The 25,818-nt window shown below is 40.8% G+C and overlaps 1 protein-coding gene across 1 annotated transcript in view; it reads right to left on the reverse strand.

The window, feature by feature from the left end:
• Positions 1-25,473, reverse strand: part of ptpdc1a (protein tyrosine phosphatase domain containing 1a) — a 39,084-nt gene extending 13,611 nt beyond the window's left edge. The window contains exons 1-5 of the mRNA XM_063912101.1: positions 25,295-25,473; positions 8,373-8,468; positions 4,231-4,402; positions 3,812-3,892; positions 3,491-3,609 (exon numbers count right to left, since the gene is read on the reverse strand). Coding sequence (XP_063768171.1) covers positions 3,491-3,609; positions 3,812-3,892; positions 4,231-4,402; positions 8,373-8,460 — 460 coding nt within the window. The 5' untranslated portion in view covers positions 8,461-8,468; positions 25,295-25,473. The remainder of the gene's footprint in view (positions 1-3,490; positions 3,610-3,811; positions 3,893-4,230; positions 4,403-8,372; positions 8,469-25,294) is intronic.
• Between the last annotated feature and the right edge of the window lie 345 nt (positions 25,474-25,818).

The raw sequence follows: 25,818 nt of genomic DNA on the forward strand, positions 1-25,818 counted from the left end.
TTAATCATTGAGCCAGCAGTAGACCAGCAATTTCTGTGTGATGCAGGTAAAATTGCTGTTTTTGCCAATGGAATCAGGTGTGCTGGAGAGAGTGAATTAACAAGCATACTTTAGTTTCCTGTCGGAAAGGGCTGCTTGATGGCAAGGTAAAGCAGGAAAAATATAAATTAATATAGTAAGTGTATACTGAAAATGGAAATGTATTGTATCAATGTAATGTTAAAACAAAAACAATCTTACAGTATACAATACAATTCATAATAATACAAAAATAAATATTAACACAATGTTAGCATTGATATATGAGGAGATAGTTTCAAATGCAATTTATGTGTGGCTAAAAGGGACTTTCTGACATCTGTTTTATATGCTTACCTGTTACAGATTTGAAGAATACCAGGTGAGTAGAAGCATCATAGATGAACCACAGCCTTCAATCTCACAATTCTTGGAAAGTTGTGTAGAGCATTACAGCATGAGTCATCCACAGCAGAAGGCTATCACCAATGCAATACTGTCCGACTTGATTATTGATTGCAACCTTCCCCTGTCTATTGTGGAACACAAGAGTTTTCGGCACTTTCTGACAGTAATTGACAATAAGTACAGCCCAGGGTGTCGCAGAACGTTGACATCAAAAACAGAGAGCCTCGCTGGGGAGAGACGTTCAAGATTAAAAACTCAATTGAGCAACACTGAGCATGTTTCAGTCACTGTGGACATTTGGTCTGACTGAAAGATGAGGGGATTCTTTGGTGTCACTGTCCACTGGATAGAGAAAGAGACAACTATAGAGAGGATACAGCTAAATACAAATCTCTTGGCCTGCAATCGCTTTAAAGGCTCACACACAGCTGAACGAATCTGTGACCAATTTCAGTCAATATGCGATGAATACAACATCAAAGATAAATTGGACTACATTATTAGTGACAATACTGCTAACATGCAAAAGGCATTCACTGTGTGCTTCCCCAGTGAACAAGAGGATGCTGACGGAGATCATCTTGATGACCCTGATCTCTGGTGTGACTTAACCCCGGAAGAACAGCAAACGGTAGATGCTGCTATGGCAAAGAAACAGCGCCTGCAGTGTTTTGCACATACTCTTCAGCTGGTGGTGGGAGACGGTTTGAAAGAAACAAAAGTGGCATGTCCTGCACTTTCCAAGTTATCAAAACTTAGATCATTGCTGCACACAAGCACAACATTCAAAGATGTGTTTGATAGTGAATTTGGGGAACAGAAAGGCATCCCTGCTGCAGTCAACACAAGATGGAACTCAACACTGAGGCAAGTAAAGGCAGTTCTCCAGTGTGATCATCTAAAGCTCTGTGCCATTCTAGAAAAGGCTGGGCATAAGGAGTTGTCATTCACACCACGAGAGTGGAATCTGTTGAAGGAGGCATTCTTCAGTCTAACACTGCATCACCAACACCAATGGTAATAAGGGCTCTTTTGTTTCTGCTGTTGTTAAATGTTTTTTCCAGAATTGATCCTGCAAGATGCTGCAGAGACTGAGCAACCTGTGCCTCTGGTTGATGAAGAAGAGCAAGAGGACCTTGGACAAGGAGAATGGCTGTTTGCTGCATACCATAAGAGGCAGAAGAAGGATGTTGGGACCACTCCAGCACTACAGCTAAGTCACTACCTAGACACAGCCGAAGGACAGAACGCCCTTTTGTTCTGGGCACTGAACATGAAGTCTCTTCCTTCACTCTTCCGAGTGGCCACCAGAGTCTTGGCAGTGCCTGCCTCTAGTGCTCCAGTGGAGCGAGTTTTCAGCCATGGTGGCATCATACTACGTCCCCATCGTGCACAAATGACTGACAGACTTTTGGCCAATTTGACCTTTTGCAAATGCAATGCAGCATAGGGCCCTGACATAGAAAAGCACAACTATGTTCATGGTCATGTTCATGACACTTCACATCTAGTCCCCTTCCAGACACACACACACACACACACACACACACACACACACACACACACACACACACACACACACACACACACACACACACACACACACACACACACACACACACACACACACACACACACACACACACACACACACACACACACACACACACACACACACACACACACACACACACACACAATTTTTTAGGAGTGAGGATATCTTGTATAAAGTGGTTGAAAAGGTTAAGGTTCCACTTAGGTTTTGAAATGAGTTAAAAAGACTGAAAATATTTTTAATAAAGTGGTAACACATTTGGAAAAGTTACATTCAACTGTTTTTGTGATCCTCCAAATACCTGTTTGAGGGTGAAGACATGGGTTTTAGTTCAAGGCTAGATTTAAGTTTTAAGGGGAAGAGTGTTTTGCAAAAATGAGGATCTTTTGAGACAATGTCAGCACTTTCTGTGGAAATTACATTTGCCTTTGTTTATTTCAAATGTGTTTGAATAATGTTCTTGCAAAAAAAAAGGTTTGATAAATATATACAGATCTTAAAAGCATACATGATTTGTGTAAATATTATTTCTCCATTGTTAAAAGAACTCGAAAGGACTTGAAACTCAAACGGTAGGACTTGGGACTTGACTTGAGACTTGTCGGTCTTGACTTGGGACTTGACTCGGGACTTGCTTGTCTTGACTTGGGACTTGACTCGGGACTTTAAAGCAAAGACTTGAGACTAACTTGTGACTTGCAAAACAATGACTTGGTCCCACCTCTGGCGTGGAGGACCGCACATTTCGCATCAAGTTTGTTCTTTATAAATCGCAAAGATTGCTTAGAAATTGGCGTACGCCATCTTTTGGCCTACGGCACGTTTATAAATGAGGCCCGAGGTCCTCACTCACCGCCAAGAAAACCCCCTGACTGTTTGAAGGGTGTGGCAGTAAAAACTGAATGGTGAACAGCACATAAAAGGGAAAAGCTGAATTTCAAAGCATCTGCCCCGGAACGTGGAGAACACCATAGCAACAGATAAAGGACAAGTGCGGTGCAGCCCGTATTCTTATATGATTCAAAAATGATTGCGACGCGATGAAAATTATTCCATCCTTCCCACAAGTAAAACGTTCATTTCTACAATTAAACAAAAACCTTAGTTTTTTGGGACAGGGAAAGTAATGGCCCTAATATGATATCCAATCATTCACATCTCATTTAGTTCTAGAACATTTTCTGTTAGTTTTTATTACATCCGGGATGTTATGTCTCACCCATCTGTTCTGTTGGTCAAACGACAATGTTAAATGTTTATTGGTTTGTGTCCTGTGTTTAGTGAGTCTACAGAGTCTAGAGAGGATGAAGAGACTGACTGGCAGGCCGCCGTGTATCTCACCTGGTAGAGCTGGCATTTATTGACGCTCAGTTCCCATGGGGAAGACCCAGGTTCGAATCCGGCCTGGAACCATTCATGCTTGTCATTCCCTCTGTCACCCCCTTTCAACACCGTCACTCTCAAATAAAGGCTACACTGGCCCAGAAAACCTTTGAAGAAGAGACTCACTGCCTGCCTTCATGAAAGTGTCGGGTCGATAAGTGAAAGCACTCTCCTGCTCCAGTGGGTTTCCACAGCTGGCATGTTCTCCGGGCCGCTGCAGGTTGATGACGGTCTTCAATCCACACCTGAGCACAAAGACATGCGATGTGTGTGTCATTATAAAAGCGTTACCCACAACAAACTGTTCACTCCAGAAAGCACAACACAAGAACCACATATACAACCACCAACCTTCATTCCACTGATAGTACAAATGATAACGAAGAATGATGTCAACCAAATATAAATCTTTAGATTTAAATGAGGTGTCAAAAAAAACAACTGTACCTTTGAAACTGTTCAATTATATTATATTTCTCTATGATTTCTGTGGAAGGCCTTGCCATAGCTAGCAAGTTGTCAGTAATCCTGTAAGTGGAGAATATGACATATTAGGGGACATATTGTGTTGAATACAGCAAAATAATTGAAATAATTGTGAATTAAGACTGGTTATGAAGTTAAACAGGTTATAATAGCTCCTTAGAAGAAAGAGATTTCCATTGACCATGCAAGATACCTAAGCACTGAAACTAAAGCCCTCAGCTGTACAAAGATACATTTTAATCACAGTAAAACAATTGGCTTTTTACGTGATTCATGATGTGGACTTCACAGATCCATACTAAAAAGAAGCAAAACTGAGAGAAGAAGCATGTGAACACTGAGGGCTGAATAAAAGCCAGTGGTGAGATGGCCCAACGTACCAGGACGAGTAAAGTCCCTTGATGACTTGCTCCTCATCACTCCAGCGAGAGGGGTTCTCATATTTACAGGCTTTTCCTCCACAGGCCATGGAGCACTGCATGTGACCAGGGATGACATGCCTCAGGGTTTCCCCCATCTTGGTGTACTTGGCTGTAGGGATCCGAGCATTGGCTTTGGAAAATCAAATAGTAAAAAAACAAAGATAAAAACAAAACATCATCACAATTGCTTTACCTGCAGCTGAAATCACCGTTAAAGCCCTGAATGCAAAATATTTAGTCTGTGTCTCTATTTGCATCCTCCTGTATTGCTATTTTGATGCCATGTTACTATGAGACACGGATCGCATTCAAAAAGTTAAATGTGTAAAACTGGAAATGTTTCCCGATAATGATCGCTATCTTGGCTACGTACACGAAGAGGTGCTCCCAGCCATGCTAGTTTTGGCTCTGGTTAACACAGTGCTATAAATCAAAGTTATACATGTGTAATCTTTTCATTATTTAATTAATGTACCACTATGCTGGTGTCAAAAAAAAAGCTACTGTGAGTTTTACTGAGTCAATTGAACAGTCTTTGATGATTTTGTTTCCAAACAATAACAATTCTAGCTAGGTTGAGTTCACCCTGACAGCCACTGTTACTCTGTGGGAGGAGGAGGAAGTGATCTCCAGGGCTGAGTTCTGCTAGCATTGCAGGACATCCAGTAAGATGCCTGAGAATGAAAACCTATGATGAAAAATGTTCGTCAACAACCTTTTTTACATGACTAAGATGAGACGATGACGAGCTAAAAATAGATTTTTGACAATAAAAACTATGACGAAATGTATATTTTGTTTCCGTTGATGAGACGAGACGGGACCCAAGTGCTAATGCTGGACTATCGGACATTCAACATGCAGGATATTTCATTTCCCCTCAATTGTCTGTCTTTTCTATCAAAAGGCATCCCTGTCATTGGTTGAATTAGTTGGCATTCGGGGAATCTGCACACATCACTCACATCCCTCAGCGATAAGTGATGATGTCCAAACAGTGAGAAAATAACGAGATGATGGCTTCAGCGCAAAAAGAATTTGGTCGGAAAAAAAGACTAGATATATGTACACACTTTTTTCTATGAAAGGAAGACACACTGCACTGTTACTGCGGGAGAAGGAGAGACGCCATGTGAGTACAAAGTAGTTGGGAAGAATACGACCAACCTGAAGAGACACTTGAAGGCGCACCCATCCAGCTATTTATGCCATGGTAGGTTAGCTACCTGTAAACTGTAACGATACATGATAAATCGTAATGCTAACTAAGCATATCAATTCGCTAATGTTAAGTCAATATTACCGTGCAGTCGGCAACTAGTGGCACATTTGCTAGTTAGCCATGTTGGCTTAGCCTTTCTTGCAAAAAACGTTTCAGTTTGCGGTAGAAAAATGAATGAGTCTCGCTTCCGAGCTAATGTTGGCTGGGCTTACATTGCAATAACTATGTAGTCACACTGCAAGAGAGTGAAATGTTGCATTACGAATTTCAACACTTGATACTGTGTCCTTGATTCCAATTTCAGATAACTGTATTTGCCTAACGGAATTAGTTTAAAGAGAGAGAACATTTGAACCCCATATTAAAGCATTCCTATTGGGTGTGGTCTAAGGTACATAGAATGATTGGGAAGTCTCAACACAGGCAGAATTATTCCTCTATATGGAGTAATTTACAGATCTGCAAAGGGAAGCAGTCATTTGTTTGGGATACCTGGCAGGAGAGTGGTATAAGGGTAATAAAGGACCTGTATAGACGGTATATTTATATCAGGAACTAGTTGATCATTTTAATTTGAAAGGAAAGGGGGATTTTTGGAAATACCTACAACTACATAGCCGCATAGGAAGTGTCTTAAGGCTTAACAAGGGGGAAGAAGAGAATAATATAGTGCAATACTTTTTTTAATTCCCAAGCACAATGCATAGGGCATCAGTCTTCTATAAAAACATGATTAATATTCTAAGTGGGGATTATGAAAATGTAAGGTTGATTTGGCGTAGGGATCTAGGAAGTGATATCGGGGAGGAGTCATGGCAAAACATTATATCTAACGTTGGATGGGCCACGAGAGATATTCAAAGTAAATGTATTCACTATAAAATTGTACATCGATTTTATTTCACTCCACTCAGACTACATAGAATGGTTCTACTACAGGATACAGATTGCTGGAAATGCAAGGAGACAATTGGCACATTCTTGCATGCTATGTGGGAATGCCCTCTTGTGCTCCCCTTCTGGAGGGAAGTGCTGGAAAAACTGGCTAGAGCAACCTTTACCAGAATCTCCGCAGTTATGTCTTTAGGGGGACAGAACACTTTTGCCACAAGGGGTTATTAAAGCCCAGTTTGGGCCCTAATGCTGCCCCCCAGCAGATGGCAGCAAAGAAGAGTGCACTAGCAACAACAGACTGGTAAAAGATCTTCAACGTGTACAGCAAGATGTTGGAGATCTTCTACATTTACATTATACTGATTTGCATTATTGCCTTATTTGTACATTTGTATATTTCTCATTTTTATTTGTTTTGCTTCTTTCTGTATTTCTCTGCTGCAACGCAAATGTTTTCCCAGTTTGGGATAAATAAAGTATTTCTGATTCTGATTCAGGGTTGGTGATGGCAGGCGGTATGACTGCAGCGAGATTAGTTCTACACAACTGGAAAACAGCAAGAAAGCTGCCTCCTTTGAATATTTGATCGCTAAAATGAACAACGGTAAAGGGACAGGTACCTTTTATATTTAAAAGGTGTACAATAATAACAGTGTGTCTTAAAAAACTATAGATTTGATTCCAATTTGAAAGGTGATGTCTTTTAAATGTTTCTGACCGTCAAATATTTTGTATTTGTTTTAAAATGTTTTATTGTAAAAATTGATTATTTGCAGAAACTGTTTCATTTTGTATGAATATGTACGGAAATAAGTTAATAAAAACTTAAAGAACAAGAGAGAAAACATTTTGACTAAAATGTAATGATTTTTCATCGACTAAAACTGGACTAAAACTATGAAGGATAAAAAGGACTAAAACGTGACTAAAACCCTAACCATTTTCGTCTAAAGACTAAGACTAAGACTAAATCTAATATAGCTGCCAAAATGAACACTGCCCCCAAAGGAGTGGCGTTCTAGGCTCAGAGTGATCACACACCAATCACCTGTTGGCAAAGAGAGGTAAACAAATCTCGGTACGAATATGTCACACACACAGACAGACACACAACACAGACCTGAAGAAAGCAGCTTGTAAATGAAAGAGGAAAATAGCATTGTAATGCTGGTTACAGCACAAAACCCAATAGCAATTCACAACAAAAACAACTTTTTCCCTGTGCTGTGAGTTCTAATGTGCGTTAATGGTAATCTTAATTCACAGTACGCAAAACAAGAGAAATGTACTTAATATAACAACAATGTATGAAATAGAACAGAAATATAATAATACAATAATCATTTATTTCAGGTTATATACAGTACATCACTTACACAACATACTTTTAAAAGAGTTTTAGGATTGTTGTTTGAACTCAATAATATAAAGAGGCAATCATGGTCAGGTATTTGTCCCTTTGTTCCGATTTAATCAAATAACTAAGAATAGAGCAGTTGTCCACAGCTTTATATGGTTATTTGTATCCATTATGCATATTTTTAAAGACGGTCTAGGAAACTCCAAAGGAGACACATTGTCTGGAGGTCCAACTCAAATCTATTTTGATATTTTTCTGATTATAATTATAAAATCATCTGAAGCTGTGATTGCATCATAAGGGATGGAATTATTAAAAAGAAAAATAGCTTTTAAGGCAGCCAACAATGACATGTTTATTTATTTTTAAAGAGACAAGATCTGTCAAACGCATGATGCTGATGTCTTATTTACCAGATAATACATCACCAGCATCAATATGAAGGATGTGCTGCTTTGTTATTGTATTTGTATAAATCAAGTGGATAACTTTTTCTTACCCTGTAAAGTAAGCATTAAATAATTTTGTAACAAACCTTTCAGATATTACATTTGCAAGTCTGGAGTACACCTACATCTATCTTACACCCAATGTCCAGCTACAAATATCATAAATAAATCTTACCCGTCTCCATCTCTGAGCTGATCTCTTCGCCGCAGGCTCCTCTACTGGAGTAAGACAGGTCACTCAGTATGCTGACACCAGCTGCCATGGCATAGGCTGAAATGTGTGAATAAACATTGTGTGTCAAAGGCCGATGAAACAAAAATAGGAAAAATAAACAGCTCAACAGGCAGACTTGGGTAACAAAGTGCACACACATATGAGATCTGAGGAGCCTGAGTGGCGTTGCCTGGCAAGACAACCCACAGGAGAGTAAAACGAGTCACCATGTCAGCAGCTCATGTGTCAGTGTGACCGCTGCACCTCTGGGAGCAGGTGGGCTGGCCCTGGGGGCCACAGAACAACCACACTGTCTACAGCAGCAGCCAGACTCAACATGAGCATCATCACACTTAGCTGCAACCATATTGCAATAGATTCAGTAACCAGTTCAAAGATAAGATGTTAGGTAGATTACTCCTGTTGCCACATGCATCAACAATCAAATGGAAACATCCCTGCTATTGTGCAGCTTCAGGCCCATGCTTGTTGACTTGTATCTGATTTATGTAGCCTGGTCAGAGTTGTTTCTGACAGAGTGTAATTGAACTCCAAGGACCAACTTTTTCTCACATTACACCCACTGCTATAATGGGCCTCATCACTGGTGTTGCGTGAAACTCTGCACCTTTAAAGCTCCTCACTGTACTGCATTAACAATTAAGCAGGGTCGCTGTAGTTCACTGGCTTACTTTTTGATGGGCAAATGATTCCTTGACAACTGCCTTCTCCTTCCTTTTAGATAAAGTGCTATTTAGCCTGAGTTCATTATTTATGTTATTATTATTTGTTTGCATCAATTTTATTTGTATTTGTTGAGCACTTCCGGTTATTGTCACATGGGTGTGGTTTGGTCACCTGTTGCATGCTGGGGCTAAATGACAGAGGGTGAGCTAGTTCCAATTTTTTTTCTGTTGAACGTTTTTGGTCCTACTTACTGTAAAGTACAGTGAGGAGCTGTGCACTTTCTTACGACAAACCAGTTTCACCTGGACTTAAAACAAAAATCAGTAAAAAAAAGTAAAACTGTAAGCCTGCAAAAATAAAGTATACAATCGCCGACAAAGCCTTAGAAGATATTGCAATAAACTGTAGAATAAATTACAACTATAGTAAGTACATTAAAATAAACACTTTGCTTTATTTTGAGTAGTTTTGCACATATTTTTGATACATATTTTGACCGAGGTCAATATCAAATTTAAAATCTAAAAATGTCATGATAGTTCATATGCACCTTAAAACCATGTATATCATCATGTTCAATATCAGGCTTTCATGTAACGCATCACATTGTATCCTGATTCATTAAAGATCAGTACATATTGATTTTGATGTTTTGAAATATTTTCTTTTTTCCTCATGATCACCAAGACCTGAAAGAACTATTTTTTTCGTTGGGATTTGAATACATTTCTGAGTGATATCATCTTGTGTTTTCTTTTGTAATTATGGTTTCATAACTATTTGTACATCCATGTGACATCCCTGTAGCCTACATATGCTGATAGCTTAGCTTGTTATGTATAAAAACATGTATATTACTTGATTATGCAGCACAGGGTTCATGTTTTAATAGCATCCAAGCAGCGTGTGCTGCAGGACTTCCGCCCCGTTTAGCGGGTGTCTGCAGGATCGGTAATTGAAATCCATCATTCAATGGTCTTGGGAGGCGGTCGTTTATATTTGTGACTTTGTTATACTGCGGCTTCTTCAGTTAACTTCCAGAAATTTACTACGCTAGCTCAACTTCTCTCTCGCTCGCGCTACACATGCACGCACCCCCACATGTGTATCCCCCCACTCTCTCTCTCTTAAAGGGACAGTAACAGTCATAGTAGCATAACATAGTAAGACATTGGCAACATTTTTATTGTTTTAATTTGCTGCATCCCTAATATACAGTTTCTCTGGCAGAGAGTCAGTAGCAGTGGGGAACCGTCAGGGCCCTCTAAGATATTCCATAAAATATATAAAAGGGCCCAGCAATAGTAATTCAATGAGAGTAATGTCAAATGACAGTAACATTTACCAATCATATCTTCCCTCTAAATGGTTGGGCCTTATTATTGCGGACTTTATGTCAAGCTAAGGGGGAAAAGAACTAAGCGTTAAGTTCTATCGAGAAGGAATTGCTGGAGTTTTTTTTCTTTTTTTTTTCGACAACGGAAGGGGTCAGAGGGGCTAGGTATAAAAGTCACGGCTCGCCACTGGTAAGTAGGGACTTGGACTGGGAGCCGTAGGGTCGCCGGTTCAAGTCCCCTAAAATATATGGGGACAAGTAGCAGTCCATACCTCCTGGGCACTGCCGTGGTGCCCTTGAGCAAGGCACCGGACAGACCCCCACACCCCCATTGCTTCCCGGGGGCTGTACAATAGCTGCCCACTGCTCCTAATACTAGAATGGGTTAAATGCTGTGTGCATGCGTGACATTTAAAGAGGGTTTCATCCTCCGATTCTATTCTATTAAAAACGTTAAAGTGCAAACGTTTCAGTCCATGTGGGATTTTCTTCAGTGCAGAGTGAGACTTGCATCGTGAGTCATCGTGCATGCTGGGTACTCAAACAGGTGCACCTAGTTTATCATTTAAAGCTTCATTGAACACATTCAATACAAGCACACCAAAGGGCTAAAAAACTAAAACCAACAGCCAGGATCAAGCTTAACTGAACTACAACAATTGTTATCAACTCAGTAAATACACGTAGGGTTTTTTCTATGTGCGTTCACATATAATGGGCGGTGTTGGCAGGATATTACTAATCACAAACATCAACAAGTGCACTTTCACCAGAGTGTCATATTACACAAATGAACAGTAAACTATAGTATTAAACAAATATGGAGAAGTTAGAGACATGATCAAGGATAAACAAAGACAGGTGCAGCGGCCAAATGCAGAAAGGAGAACTGGAACAAAATCACAGACAATGAGAATATGAAAATGTACTGATTTATATTATCAATATAATAGTAAATCTGACTAGTAGGTTACTTAATTAAATGTATGTGTTGCTTAAGTGTACCCTTTCCTAGAGAATACGACTACAAAAGACTGTATGCATTTCATTGATAAAATGATGTGAAAACACCTGTGTGAGGTCTTTAGTGTGTCCAGCTTTTAACCATATTCTTTTTGATATTTAATAATAGATGAAGCCTGAATAGTAATAGGACATTGGTTCCTTTTATTAAAGGACCTGTATCTTTATTAAAAAAATACTTTTTTGCCTGGGTTTGTGCTTTACCTGCCAATCCTCATTACACTGGACTCAATGTTAAGTACTGTCATCAATGCAGTAAGGACCTTTAAGACAGGGGTTCTCAACGGGCAGGCTGCCACTGCCCCCCGAACTTCTCCGAAAGCCCCCCGACATATTTTTGAAAGGGGGGCATTTATGTGTTTTTGGTGGCCGTTTTATAGGGTATGTTGTATAATCTAATATTTGAGAAAAAGTCTTTGTATGTGTGTCCGACTGGTCTCTGCTCTGTTGTCGACTTTCAGGGGCGCAGAGGCAGGGTGTCTCGGGTTTTCTCTGTGTGTTTGGATGTGGGCGTGTGCCGGACACGGCACCTGTACAGTGGCTTGTAAGTGCAAAACACTTTTACAAACTACGAAACACTTTTACAAACTCTGAAACACTTTTACAAACTCTGAAACAAATTTACAAACTCTGAAACACTTTTTACAAACTCTGAAACACTTTTTACAAACTCTGAAACACTTTTTACAAACTCTGAAACACTTTTTACAAACTCCGAAACACTTTTACAAACTCTGAAACAAATTTACAAACTCTGAAACACTTTTACAAACTCTGAAACAAATTTACAAACTCTCAAAACAAATTTACAAAGAGAATATCCTAACGGAAGGGAATGTACCAAAAGCCGGTTCTGACCCGGAAGTGATTGAGTGAGTGGTTTGTTGATCGAGTAGTGTTGTGTGGTTTATATGGAGTTGTATGATGTTTTGCCCATTTTGTGGAAACCATTTGAGTCTGTTATCGCGGTTTTGCATTTCGTGTGGACGGTCTCTGGAGTTTATAAAGGATACGGACCAGACAGAAGGACCAAGCGCACAGGGGACAGCTAAACAGCCGGAAAATGCTGAACAAAGTGCAGCATAGCGCTAGCTATGTGAAGCAATTGTCAGACATGCAGTGAATAATAATAATAATAATAATAATAATAATAATAATAATAATAATAATAATAATAATAATAATAATAATAATAATAATAAATTGTATTTGAAGGTGCCTTTCTCGGCACTCAAGGACACCGTACATGATACAAAAAAAAACACAATAAAAAGAATCAACAATGCAAATTTAAAAAATATATACGGTGACGGAGGAATTGGCATCAAGTGGAATAAGCAGTTTTGAACAGATGTGTTTTGAGTTGTGTTTTGAAATGGGGGAATGAATCCATGTTTCTGAGTTGGAGTGGTAATGAGTTCCAGAGATGGGGAGCAGAGTGGCTGAATGCTCTGCTTGAATCCTCAAGGCTTAGGGATGCACTTTTTTGATTAAACGGTAAATTGGTGTGAAAATATTGCCTTTCTGTACTCTTTGAGAATGCATTTTGTTTATGTACAGTATCTGTCGCCGCGTGTCTCACACAGCCTACATCTCCCAACTTTTGGCTTTATCAAAACATTTTGCATCCTCTGTGGCTTCTCTTTCACAATCGTTACATTGCAACTCGGTTCAGGTTAAACATTTCTGCGTGAAGAGTGATAATGTGTCACTAAAAAGCAGCCAGCAGCCGTAATCAATACTAATAATGCATGTTGTTGATGAAATGGAACTAGCATCAAGCAGTAACAAAATGTTCCCCTGTCAGATCTGTTGTCATAACTGTACCATAATAGTGGCATACATAAGGCACATGAGAATTCATAAAAATGCACCTAACTTAACTTTTAAGTGTGTTTTACCAGATTGCAGTCAGACTTTTCGGAACTTTTCAATGTTTAAGTGTCACATTCACAAACGTGTAGTTAGGCCTACTTTGCCTGGTGTTGAACTAACATGCCATGTTGATATCTGCAGTGCAAGGTGTGAGACTTGGATGGCATTTTACTCTCATTTGAAAACACACAGAGAGGGGGACACAGTCGCTTGTCCTTCTAGACACTGTAGCAAGAGCTTTACAGTTTTATCAACATTCACATCACACATGAGTTGGAAACATAAAAATGGTGCTGAGTAAAATTTGGCTGAGTCCGTTGTGAACCCTGCAGTCTCCCATGAGAGTGAACAAGATCAGTCGTATATGCAGATTGATCCTCTCAGTGATGTAGTTGATGAACAAGAGGTTTACCCAGAAATTGCTGATGAATCACAGTTCTTTAAAAATGTAGCCCTTTTTTATTTGAAATTGCAAGCAAAGTGTTTGCTTCCATCTTCTGTCATTCAGGCAATTATTTAAGGTTTTCAGGACCTACATGATATCAGCCAGTCACATTTGCTTTTCAAACTGAAAGAGAAGTTGATTACACTTGGGATTTCTGAAGCTGACACAAACAATGTGATTGTCATGAAAACTGATGATCTCTTTAGGACCTGCAACACTCAGCCACTGAAAACTGATCAGAAAAGATAAATAGTTTTCAAGAACAGCTTCAATTATGTTGAGCCAGTTCAAATCTGTCTAGGTCAGAATGAGGCAGAAAAAAGCCCAGTATGTTCCTATTAAAAAATCAATTGATTCTCTATTCCATTGCCAGTCAGTGCAGGAACAATATAAGCAAGTACACTCCAGGATTGGTTCTAAGGATATTCTTAGGGATGTGTGGGATGGCAAGAATATGGCTGAGAATGTGCTCTTCCAGACGGAGAGCTCATCACTGTGCTTGATCCTGTATCAGGATGCATTTGAAGTGGTAAACCCACTGGGATCTGGAAAGAAAAAACACAAGGCACTTGCAGTGTATCTCACTCTTGCAGATTTAATGCCACACAACAGATCCAGCACTGATCAAATGCAACTTGTTCTTCTCTGTAAAGAACACGATTTAAAGTATTTTGGTCAAGACATGGTTATGGGCACCCTAGTAAATGACCTTAAAGATCTTGAGCTCAATGGTGTTACCCTGTCTGATGGAAAAGTTTACAAGGGAACTTTGTGTGCCATTGCAGGGGACAACCTGGGCTCACATAACATAGGAGGCTTTGTGGAGAACTTCAGCAGGAGTTCATACTTCTGCAGATATTGTGATATAAGCAGAGAAGCATTCCATGCAGATCCCCTTATCCTGGGCACAAAACGCACAGTGCAATCATACAGTGGTCATTGTCAGAGCACTGAAGGACAGTCTACACATAGTGGAGGTGTTAAATTTGATCTTTTTGAATGAATTGTATCCTCTGATCTGGCGCTGTGTATTAACCATCTTGTTAAAGGTGGATAACATTTTTAGCTATCTTGAGTTGAATCGACGAATAAATCAGTTCAAGTACCTCGGTAGGGATGCTAATGACAAACAGTGTGAGGTTAATCCGGAGGGTGGAAAACTTGCGGGGCATGCTGTGCAGAATTGGTGTTTGCTGAGAATGTTGCCCGTTTTGATCGGAGACAAAGTAAAAAATCCAGGTGACAACAAAGTATGGCAGTTGGTTTTGCAACTTAAAGAAGTTGTCGACCTCAGTTGTGCAACTGCAATTTCAAATGGCCAGATAGCCTACCTAAGAGTTCTGATTGATGAATATTTGCATTGCCGAATGCAAACCTTTCCTGGCAACCTACTGAAGCCCAAACATCATTATGTCAGTCATTATCCTGAGCTCATTACCCAGTTTGGGCCACTTATTCGCCTATGGACTTTGACTATGGAGCAAACACACATATTTTAAGCAGTGTTTGAGAAAATTGCACAACTTTAAGAACGCATGTTCTACTCTTGCAGAGAGACATCAATCAGCTTCTGCAGGCCTTTGTGACTGCTGGTCCCTTGCCTGAGTACACTGTCCGTGGCACACCACTGATAATTCCTCACCATTCTTTCCCTCTAGTCCAGAATGATGGCGGACTTGATTGAAGAAATCAAAGAGATCATCTGCAAGACCCTGCCAAATCTGTCTGAAGAGACCCAGTGGCAAATACTATCGAAACTTTAGAGCTCCGGCTTGGAGTCAGAAGAAGACTTAAAATATGTACCACAGGAAGACATTGCTGATCTGTTACCTGTTATCCAGCGCCGAAAACTCCTGGATGCATTCAAATTAGGTAATGTATGGTTGATTTAGTGTGGCATTCTCTTGTTATATTCTCTTGTTTATTCAGTTGTGGAATTTATTTTTTTCTAAAACTACATAATGCACCTTTAAACTTTTCAAATATGCCTAATATAAGGAGAGTTAAGTAGACTTTTGCCCAAATGTCTGCAGTGACATATATATGATATAGCTTATTAGTTATGTGCCCTAATACTTTTTTTGTTTGTTTGTTTTTTTAGAAACAGAGAGTTAGATTGGAAGTTTTCAAGTCATTCCAACTTCGTCACCACTGAGTAGTGATGGTTCGGTGTCTGAGTCTTCATCACCATCATTATCACAGCTATCGGCCATTTCATCATGTTCAAGCCAGGCAAGAAACAGCGTGCGAAGTGACAGACCTTCCACATCTCAAGATACTGAAAACATGGCCAGAAACATTCCAGGTCCCTTGGGAACAGTGGTGGAAAGTAACGGAGTATTTTTACTTCGTTACTGTACTTAAGTAAATTTTTCCGTATTTGTACTTTACTTAAGTAAAAATAATAATGCATACTTTCGACTTTTACTCCATTACATTTTGCAGCTATTATCTATACTTTCTACTCCACTACATTTCTACAATATGTGTTGTTACTCGTTACATTTTATAAATGCAGTTTCTCGCCATAACGTTGCCGATGCCTACACAAAAATACGTTTAAACTCAGGTGGCGTGGCTCTGTCAGCTTCGATGATAGCAAAGCACGCGGTAGACTTGCCTCCTCTGTCATTCAAAGGACAGCCTGACAAACTGTCATTCGACATCATGGATCCAGAGCCAACGTTGACTGAAACATCTGCAGTGAGCCGCCACCCTTGGCCATATTTAAAAGACCTTTTTGAATTCAGAGGGCCCAAGGATGATTCCTGGAGGTTTGTGTGCCTTTCCTGTCGGCCTCTGAAAAAGGAGTTGCTTGCCTTCAAAAATTCACCATCAAATTTGAAGAAGCATATCGAGGTAAGCAGAGTTCTTGCTATGCTAAGTTAATGTCTGTGACTTTCGCATATTGTTATATATATTTAATTTGGTTACTGACTTGACATTGTAATGTTGCTAAATGCATGTTGACACACAGCAATAGCATCAAAATAATATGATAGTACCGTAGTTATTTATTTAACGTAGCCTAGTGGTTAGATAAAGCTGGTAGATTAGCTATGTCAAGCTAGCGTGCTAGCTTGACATAGCTAATGATTGATGGATTACATCAAGAGATACATGCAGGATGAGCCAGTCCCATCATGTGTTATCCATTCCGGGTCAGAGGAGGAGGACTACTTTGGCCTGATGAAGGGAAATGTCCAGGAAACCACTAAACAACTGGATGCCTACCTGGCAAACTCGGTTACCTCCATGGATGCCCTCAAGTCAGTGCCCACAGTTGCCAATTTGTCCCTCAAGATCAACACGCCGTTGCCTGCCTCTGCGGCATGTGAACGGCTCTTTAATACGGCAGGGCACATTTTTTCTGCCAAAAGAGGCAGACTAGGCTCAAAAAACTTTGAAAACCAGCCCTTGATGAAATTAAACAAAAAGTTCTGTTAATGCAAATTTGGTTCTGTATGGCACTTATACGGCCATGCTCTTGTGACAGCCTTACATTTGTCTGCCTGGCAAATTAGTAACATGCAAGTTTAACATGTTGTTTATGATTGTTGTTGTTTATGATTGTTGTTGTTTATGATTGGTTTTTTTATGTGCCAAGAAACTACAGAAAATAGGCAATCACTTAAATAAATGATTTAAAGGTATATTATGTTGTCTTTATGGGTTTGTCTTAATGGTATTATCTTTGCAGATAATATCCCTGGTAGATAACTTGTCATCAGGAAATTGTTAGTTATAGTGTGAACAGTATTATAGATGGTGAGCAGCACAGAGGGTAAGCACAATCAGTACACCAACCTTTCCAATGAACAAATGTTGCTTATAGTTATTACTAACTGACTTCTGTAGAGGCTTAAGTATTACCTGTAGCTATACCTGCATTCTTCATCAAAATGGCCTAGACATTGAAAAACAACCAATAGCGTGAGTACTTTTACTTTTAATACTTAAAGTAAATTTAAAAGTCAGTACTTATGACTTTTACTTAAGTAGGATTTTTGATGCAGTACTTCTACTTTTAGTTAAGTATATATTTTGCTGGGTATTTATACTTTTACTTAAGTACTACACTTCAGTACTTCCTCCACCACTGCTTGGGAAAAAATGCCACAGGAAATTCGTTCTGCAATTGCAGATGGCAAGAGACTTAAACCAGTGGAGTAACGCCAGATGGTACGAGTAATTGCGGATGAAATGAGAAGGTATGAAGCTAACCCCACTCGCACACAGTGCCTAACTGTGGTTCAAAATATCATCAGGCAGTACCCAAAGAGTTTTGCTGATATGGCACCAGATGGATCACTTCTGTGTGGAGGTTATACATCACTTTTGATTCAAATGAAAAACCGCATTGAGAATGTGAACCGTGATGGAAGCTTGTCAAGCCACCGATCCTCTACAGGCAAGGGGGGTCCAACTGACATATATGGCTGTACACGATTTCAGCCAGAGCTACCCCCAGAAGAAACTGATGAGACTGTGGAGCAGCACCGCCAGAGACTGGAGGAGATTTACAGACAGAAGGGTGCAGGTGGAGCAGAAAGAGCAGAAGTTAAAAATCTAATGGAGCTCACATTCTCTCTGCAACGTCGCCATATAAATACACTTCCACCACCTGACATTGAAGATTTGAAAGGCAAATGGCCTTTTCTTTTCACGCCAAGGTATATATACGCACATTTTGAGTTGCTCACAGACATCAATGTGCTTCGTAGCTTGGAACTCAGTATGGAGGAATGTGTTGATGTGTTGAGTGCCGCATTGTTTGAGTTTACCCCAGTGGACGAGAGGGTCGCCTCCCTACGCCTGCGGGTCATGGGGGGGAAAACTCTGACTGTTGTGTGTTTACAACTGGAAGCGTGGATACCCGGCCCGGAGGAAGCCCGGGGTCCCCTTCTGGAGCCAGGCCGAGAAGGAGGACTCGTCAGCGAGCGTCTGGTGGCCGGGCTTGCCATGGAGCCCGGCCGGGCACAGCCCGAAAAAGCAACGTGGGCAACACCTCCGCTTCTCCGTCCTACTGGCCCACCACCTACGGGAAACAACGATGGGGTCGGGTGCGCTGCAAGAAGGGTGGCAGTGAAAGCAGAGGGTCTCGACGGACCAGACTCAGGCGACAGAAGCTAGCTAGCTCCACAGTGGCAAAGCCCCGGGGGTGGATGAGATCCGCCCAGAAATGCTGAAGGCTCTGGGTGTTGAGGGACTGTCATGGTTGACACGTCTCATCAACATTGCGTGGGAGTCGGAAACAGTACCGAAGGAGTGGCAGACCGGGGTGGTGGTTCCTCTCTTTAAAAAGGGGGATCAGAGGGTGTGTGCCAATTACAGAGGCATCACATTACTCAGCCTCCCCGGGAAAGTTTACTCTAAGGTGCTGGAAAGGAGGGTCCGGCCGATTGTCGAACCTCAAATTGAAGAGGAACAATGCGGTTTTCGTCCTGGTCGTGGAACGACGGACCAGCTTTTCACTCTCGCAAGGATCCTGGAGGGGGCCTGGGAGTACGCTCATCCGGTCTACATGTGCTTTGTGGATTTGGAGAAGGCGTATGACCGGGTTCCCAGGGAGATACTGTGGGAGGTGCTGTGGGAGTATGGGGTGAGGGGGTCTCTGCTCAGGGCCATCCAATCTCTGTACTCTCAAAGCGAGAGCTGTGTCCGGGTCCTGGGCAGCACGTCGATTTCCGGTGAGGGTTGGCCTCCGCCAGGGCTGCGCTATGTCACCAATCCTGTTTGTGATATTCATGGACAGGATTTCGAGGCGTAGTCGTGGGGGAGGGGGTTTGCAGTTCGGTGGACTAAGGATTGCACCACTGCTTTTTGCAGATGATGTGGTCCTAATGGCTTCATCGGTCTGTGACCTTCAGCACTCACTGGATCGGTTCGCGGCCGAGTGTGAAGCGGCTGGGATGAGGATCAGCACCTCCAAATCTGAGGCCATGGTTCTCAGCAGGAAACCGATGAACTGTTCACTCCAGGTAGGGAATGAAGCCTTACCCCAAGTGAAGGAGTTCAAGTATCTCGGGGTCTTGTTCTCGAGTGAGGGAACAATGGAGCGTGAGATGGGCCGGAGAATTGGAGCAGCGGGAGCGGTACTGCAGTCGCTTTACCGCACCGTTGTGACGAAAAGAGAGCTGAGCCAGAAGGCAAAGCTCTCTGTCTACCGGGCCATCTTCGTTCCTACCCTCACCTATGGTCATGAAGGATGGGTCATGACCGAAAAAACGAGATTGCGGATACAAGCGGCCGAAATGGGATTTCTCCGCAGGGTGGCTGGCATCTCCCTTAGGGATAAGGTGAGAAGTTCAGTGATCCGGGAGGGACTCGGAGTAGAACCGCTGCTCCTTCGCGTTGAAAGGAGCCAGTTGAGGTGGTTCGGGCACCTAGTGAGGATGCCACCTGGGCGCCTCCCTAGGGAGATGTTCCAGGCACGTCCAGCTGGGAAGAGACCGAGGGGTAGACCTAGGACCAGGTGGAGGGATTATATCTCTTCGCTGGCCTGGGAGCGCCTTGGAATCCCCCAGTCAGAGCTGGTTGATGTGGCCAGGGAAAGGAAAGTGTGGGGCTCTCTGCTGGAGCTGTTACCTCCGCGACCCTGACGGAAAAGCGGGAGAAGATGGATGAATGGATGGTGTTGATGTTTACAACTGGACTGACTTCACTTCCCCCAACTGGATTTGAACCATCACCAAGAATAGAGTTCCTGGATGACTCTCCATTCCCAATGGCAAATACATGTTCAAACACATTGAAATTACCACTCCTAGACACTTACACTGTGTTTAAGACACAAATGGACTTTTGACTTCAAAATTCCCCAGGATTTGGATGTTTTTAAGCGACGAGATGACCCTTAGGGACTCTGAAAAGGTTGTTCTTTGTTATTAAAGGATGATAAGAATCTTTATAATGTAAAGATATGTGAGCATGTTTTTTCTCACAGTTAACATTTTGGCAATTCTATTTTAGACAAAATAAACAAAAAAGGCCAAGAAGTTTTGGTTTTTGTACACAAAAATGTCATAAATATGCATTACTTTGCTAGTATTTCATTAATTTATTTCACCAAAAAACTGTGGGTGACATTCAGACATAGACGGCAGTGTTCCACCACTACAAATCAGATTTCAGGGCATATGAAGAATAAAATCTTATATGTCTGTGTGTGTACATATATTTAAATATAAAATTACTTTATGAAGGCCACTTACCTTCCCTTTCTGATTATGGACCACCAGGACTCAATGCGCTCCAGAGTAGTAGTCATGGTGATGGTGACGTAGGGTACACTGAATCGCAGTCATAATGCCGTTCTCCATGCCGCAATCAGTTGTCAGTCTCATGGGGATGACACCAAGTTTTCGCACACATGACAGGAAATTGTGAGCGATCACTCTTGGGTTATTATTTGTTGGTCCACATTCAAGCCACAGTACTTTAGGTGAAAATCCATCTATGCATCCTGAAAGGGCCAGACCGAATGGTTTAAGTTTATCATAACCATCAGCATGCCACGTATAGTCCGGTCCCATTGAATGGTACATTCTTCTTATGAACCTTCTGCGTGCTCTCCTCTCGCACCCTCGAGGGTTAAGCTCCCGGAGCAAATTCATCACATCATCTCTCCTCACTCGAGGGTTGTACTTGTGTTTGAGTACCTGTCACATTGTTCGGTAGCCAAACAGTTGTCCAGGTCCACGAAGTTCCAACCTGATGGCATTAATTACGGCATTTGGAGAGGAATAATCCTTTCTGCGGAACAACCCTGCTTGACTGAGTATACTTTTTAAAGTCCGCAAGCTGATGTTTATACCATGTACACTTGACATCATGTCCACAATTACATCTTACGAGTGTCCCTCATTAAAATATTGTGCGCAATAATGCAGCATATCTGGTCCTTCCATCTGGTCCGTGTCCTTTATAAACTCCAGAGACCGTCCACACGAAATGCAAAACCGCGATAACAGACTCAAATGGTTTCCACAAAACGGGCAAAACATCATAAAACTCCATAAACCACACAACACTACTCGCTCCGTAGGCCTACAGTATTTTCGAAACAAACCGCTCACTCAATCACCTCCGGGTCAGATCGTGCTTTTGGTACATTCCCTTTCCGTTAGGATTTTGAATTTGTAAAAGTGTTTCAGAGTTTGTAAATTTGTTTCAGAGTTTGTAAATTTATTTCAGAGTTTGTAAATTTATTTCAGAGTTTGTTAATTTGTTTACACTCACCAGCCACCGTACACCTGAGACACGAGAGCGACATATGACATTTTACCAGCGGTGCTCATAACATGAATAAGGGTGACACACCGGACAGATCATAAAAGTCAGGTTTACGATAAACCTGCACTGAAATCGACTGAAATGAACTTCCCAGTGGCGTCGTCTGCCCTAGGCAAAGCCCCGGACGTTTTAGAAATAGCCCGGATTTCAAGACGAAACATTTCTCACAACATAAAGAATATAATAAAAAAGAAATCAGGATCTTTTAATCTGTCACTTATCATACAATAATGCCATCGAAAATAATATGATACAGTAGTAGGCTACCACTACTTTGGGGTACTCTTGTCTGTCATTCAAGCCAGCTCTGTGTTTTTTTAGGCTCTGGCACAAGCGCATTTTGTGCGAGCGAGCGAGCGAGGGAGAGAGAGAGAGCCGAGGACTGTTGTTGTTAGCATCTGGTTAGCTAGCTTCGCTACCGGGCATTAGACGCTGTTACTAGAACAAGGTGGAGGGAGAGTCCTCTCCTGAAGCTCTGCCTCAGAGAACTACAGCCCAGTGAGGTAAAGGACTCTGAGGGTTTAGAATCCAAACACTAGTTTTAAACTTTAGATAGTTATTGTTAGTCTCAGTTATCTCAGTAGCTCCAACGGTTGTGTCCTCATTTATGTAAACAAATATTTGCAAGGCACACCTTTATAATGTTATTATCGTTGTAAAAAAAGAACAGAATAAATAAAAACTGTTATGAAATAATTCCAAAGTATACCATAGGACAGTAAAACTAAAATACAGTTTGAAAGGGGAGTGATTAGTAAGATATGTATAAATAGTGTTTAAAAATACTAACTACCTTATTTAAGACAAGAAAAAGTGGTTTACTGCTGCTTCACAGGAAGGGGAGGGAGAGGGGAGAGAGGATAGGCTGACATAGATTCAGGAACCCAAATATAAATGATCAAAAGTTTAAATGATTTGTTATTGTTTGTGGTCACATTCTAAGGATTGTTTGATGATTGAAAAGTATACAGTTCTGTTTCATATGGGTGATGAGACATGTATCCATGGATACATAATTGTGCCCTAAAAGTGCACCTGATTAAAACAGCTTTACATGGCTAGGACCCTAAATACATTTGCTTTCTTTACAAACACAGTATAACAGGAGTTCCATTCCTACTTTCCTTTGAATCTCATATGTATGTTTTCCTTTTGTGTTATTGTCCCATAACTTCTGCCATTGTGTTTTAATATTGTATTTTATAAATGATTTTAATTCTGTCCTATTGATAGGTACTGGTAATTCTATCTGATTTGTTTTGAATCCTTTTTTAGCCAGTTAATTCACTACTTCATTCCCCCTAATACCCACATGAGCACACACAAACTGAACTTCTGTTCCCAAATGAATTATCCTAGACATTAGGAGTAGTGTTTCCATGCAGATTATCCGACCTAAATAATATAAGGCAATTGAAAGTTAAAAAACAACAATAACATATTATAATATTATTATCATTATTTAGAAATGTTAATATGTAACTTCAATCAGAGAGAATGTGAGTTGTTGTAATAACATAATATAACAGCCTAATAATAAGAAAAATATTCTAAGAATGTAAATACAAAATAAATATAAAAAATACATAATATAATGATAAATACTAAACAATAATACATATTAAAGTTCAAGGGAGACAATTAGCCCACATTTTATGTGATACGGGGCAGTACGCAACCTGGATAATGCAAAGGGGGCGCTGGCCCAAAAATGGTTGAGAACCACTGCTTTAGGACTTGACTGTATGCTGTAATGCCATGCAGTTTGCCTCAATGATTTAAAATTGTATTACTCATTTAGCCGATATAATTGGCTATAGCACATACATAGGTCATGACAATTATTCATTTGAGCTCCCTGTTGGTTTCGTTCACCTTCACAAAAATGTTTTTTAGTAGCCTAACATTAAGGTTGTCTCTTTATTATGTTTTTTAAAGCCATAAAATATGGCAATTAGCGCATAGGTGCTTACTCCAGGGATCTACAGTCCCCCCTGCTTTCCCCTCCGACCCGTCTCAATTCCTAATATCTGCAATGTAAATCCGCTACATTCCACTACTGTACTCTCAGCACAATTTGCAGTTAGCGAGGTAACTTCAGGGTTAACTCTGGGTTTTTAATCCTACGATGCCGCTCTTCTTACAGGGGAAGATCGCCATGGTAACATATGCTGAACACCTAACCTGCTCCAGAGCAGGTTATGTTCCAGATAAGTGATCAACTGGGGTAAAGCACCGCCTACTGACCAATCACAGCTCACAGCCTGCTGACCAATCAGAGGTCAGCAGCTTGCATGGAGTTTAAAACTATGAAGTCAAATTCCAGGCTCAAGGAAACACATTTCAAACTTCCAAATGCAAGGAAGAAGGCTGGCAATTAACCCCTTACTGTGTAAATGTGTAAACTAAAAGAGTAATCACTGAGCAGGCTTATTTAACGACTTCTAAAATTACATTTTGGAACATAATTATCCTTATTTTAAATATTTACTTATCAATTATTAATACTTTAAATATTTGTAATTAATTAAATACATTGTTATTTCAACTGTCTGCCATAACAAATGTGTTGTGCTTTATTGTACATTTTTTTGGACATTGTCACCACTGTCTCGATGTGTCAAAGTTGAAAAATATTTGAAGGTATACTCTCTGTCTGTATTTATTAGGATCCACCCTCATTGGTGCTTTTCCTAAGACACATTACATGTCTTTGAAAACAGAAAGAACCTGGACTGTATCGTTTGAAGTAGGATAATGGTGAAAAACAGCACAATCAATATGTATTTTTAACAATAATAATGGAGCCATTTAAAAGCACAAATGGCCTTGTTTAAATAAAAAGATCACATCAGTGCCTACAAGTGTGTGTGTGTGTGTGTGTGTGTGTGTGTGTGTGTGTGTGTGTGTGTGTGTGTGTGTGTGTGTGTGTGTGTGTGTGTGTGTGTGTTCACTGAAGAACAGAAAGCAGCGTCCTGCCCTGGTCTCACCGCAGTTCATGTGTTAATTAGCCCGGGAGCACAGCTCAGCGGTACCGTACTGTTAGTGTGAACGCTTAAACTGCCCTAGAAAATAACGGTGAAGTTAAACCGTTGAACGTTGCATTCGTAAACGTTGTGGTGCTGATGCTGCCAGCCGAACCCTTAACGCTCACGTTAGCGAGTTAGCTTACTGGACTGTCTTCACTGAGCTAATGCAGTGGCTAAAGAAGGGCGAACTTACCGAGTCCAGTTCTTTCTTTCCAATACCGGATAAAGTCGATTCATCTCTCTGAGTCCATGCTTGTTCGATCGCTGGCACCTAGCAAAGCGGGGTTTTCCTCTAGCCACATCTTCGGGTCCGCTAAGTGCAGCTAGCTTACTAGCTCACTCAGCAACCTGACATGTTGTCACGGTCCAGTGGCGTCACGTGACTGCACAGATGCAGTAGTGAAGAAAGCGAGGGAACAGGAGAGGTTGATGAATGGAAGTTAGGGCTTCTCACAGTATGAACTCATTATAGAGTTATAGAAAATACTATTTTCAAGAGGGCCTGCTTGTGTGGCAAATGTTTTCCAATGCAATAGTTTATTAAATAATTTATTAATCTAATGATTTTACATGATTAGATGAGATGAGATTACTTCATTGTCATTACAAATTTCAAGCAGAGTGTAACGAAATTAAGAGGGTAGGCCTATAACCAGAGTGCAAAAAGTCAGTTATATGCACATCTATTAGCATATAGAAATGAAAAATTAAGAGACC

Source organism: Eleginops maclovinus, chromosome 20 (assembly GCF_036324505.1).
Source record: "Eleginops maclovinus isolate JMC-PN-2008 ecotype Puerto Natales chromosome 20, JC_Emac_rtc_rv5, whole genome shotgun sequence".
Classification (NCBI taxonomy): Eukaryota; Metazoa; Chordata; class Actinopteri; order Perciformes; family Eleginopidae; genus Eleginops; species Eleginops maclovinus.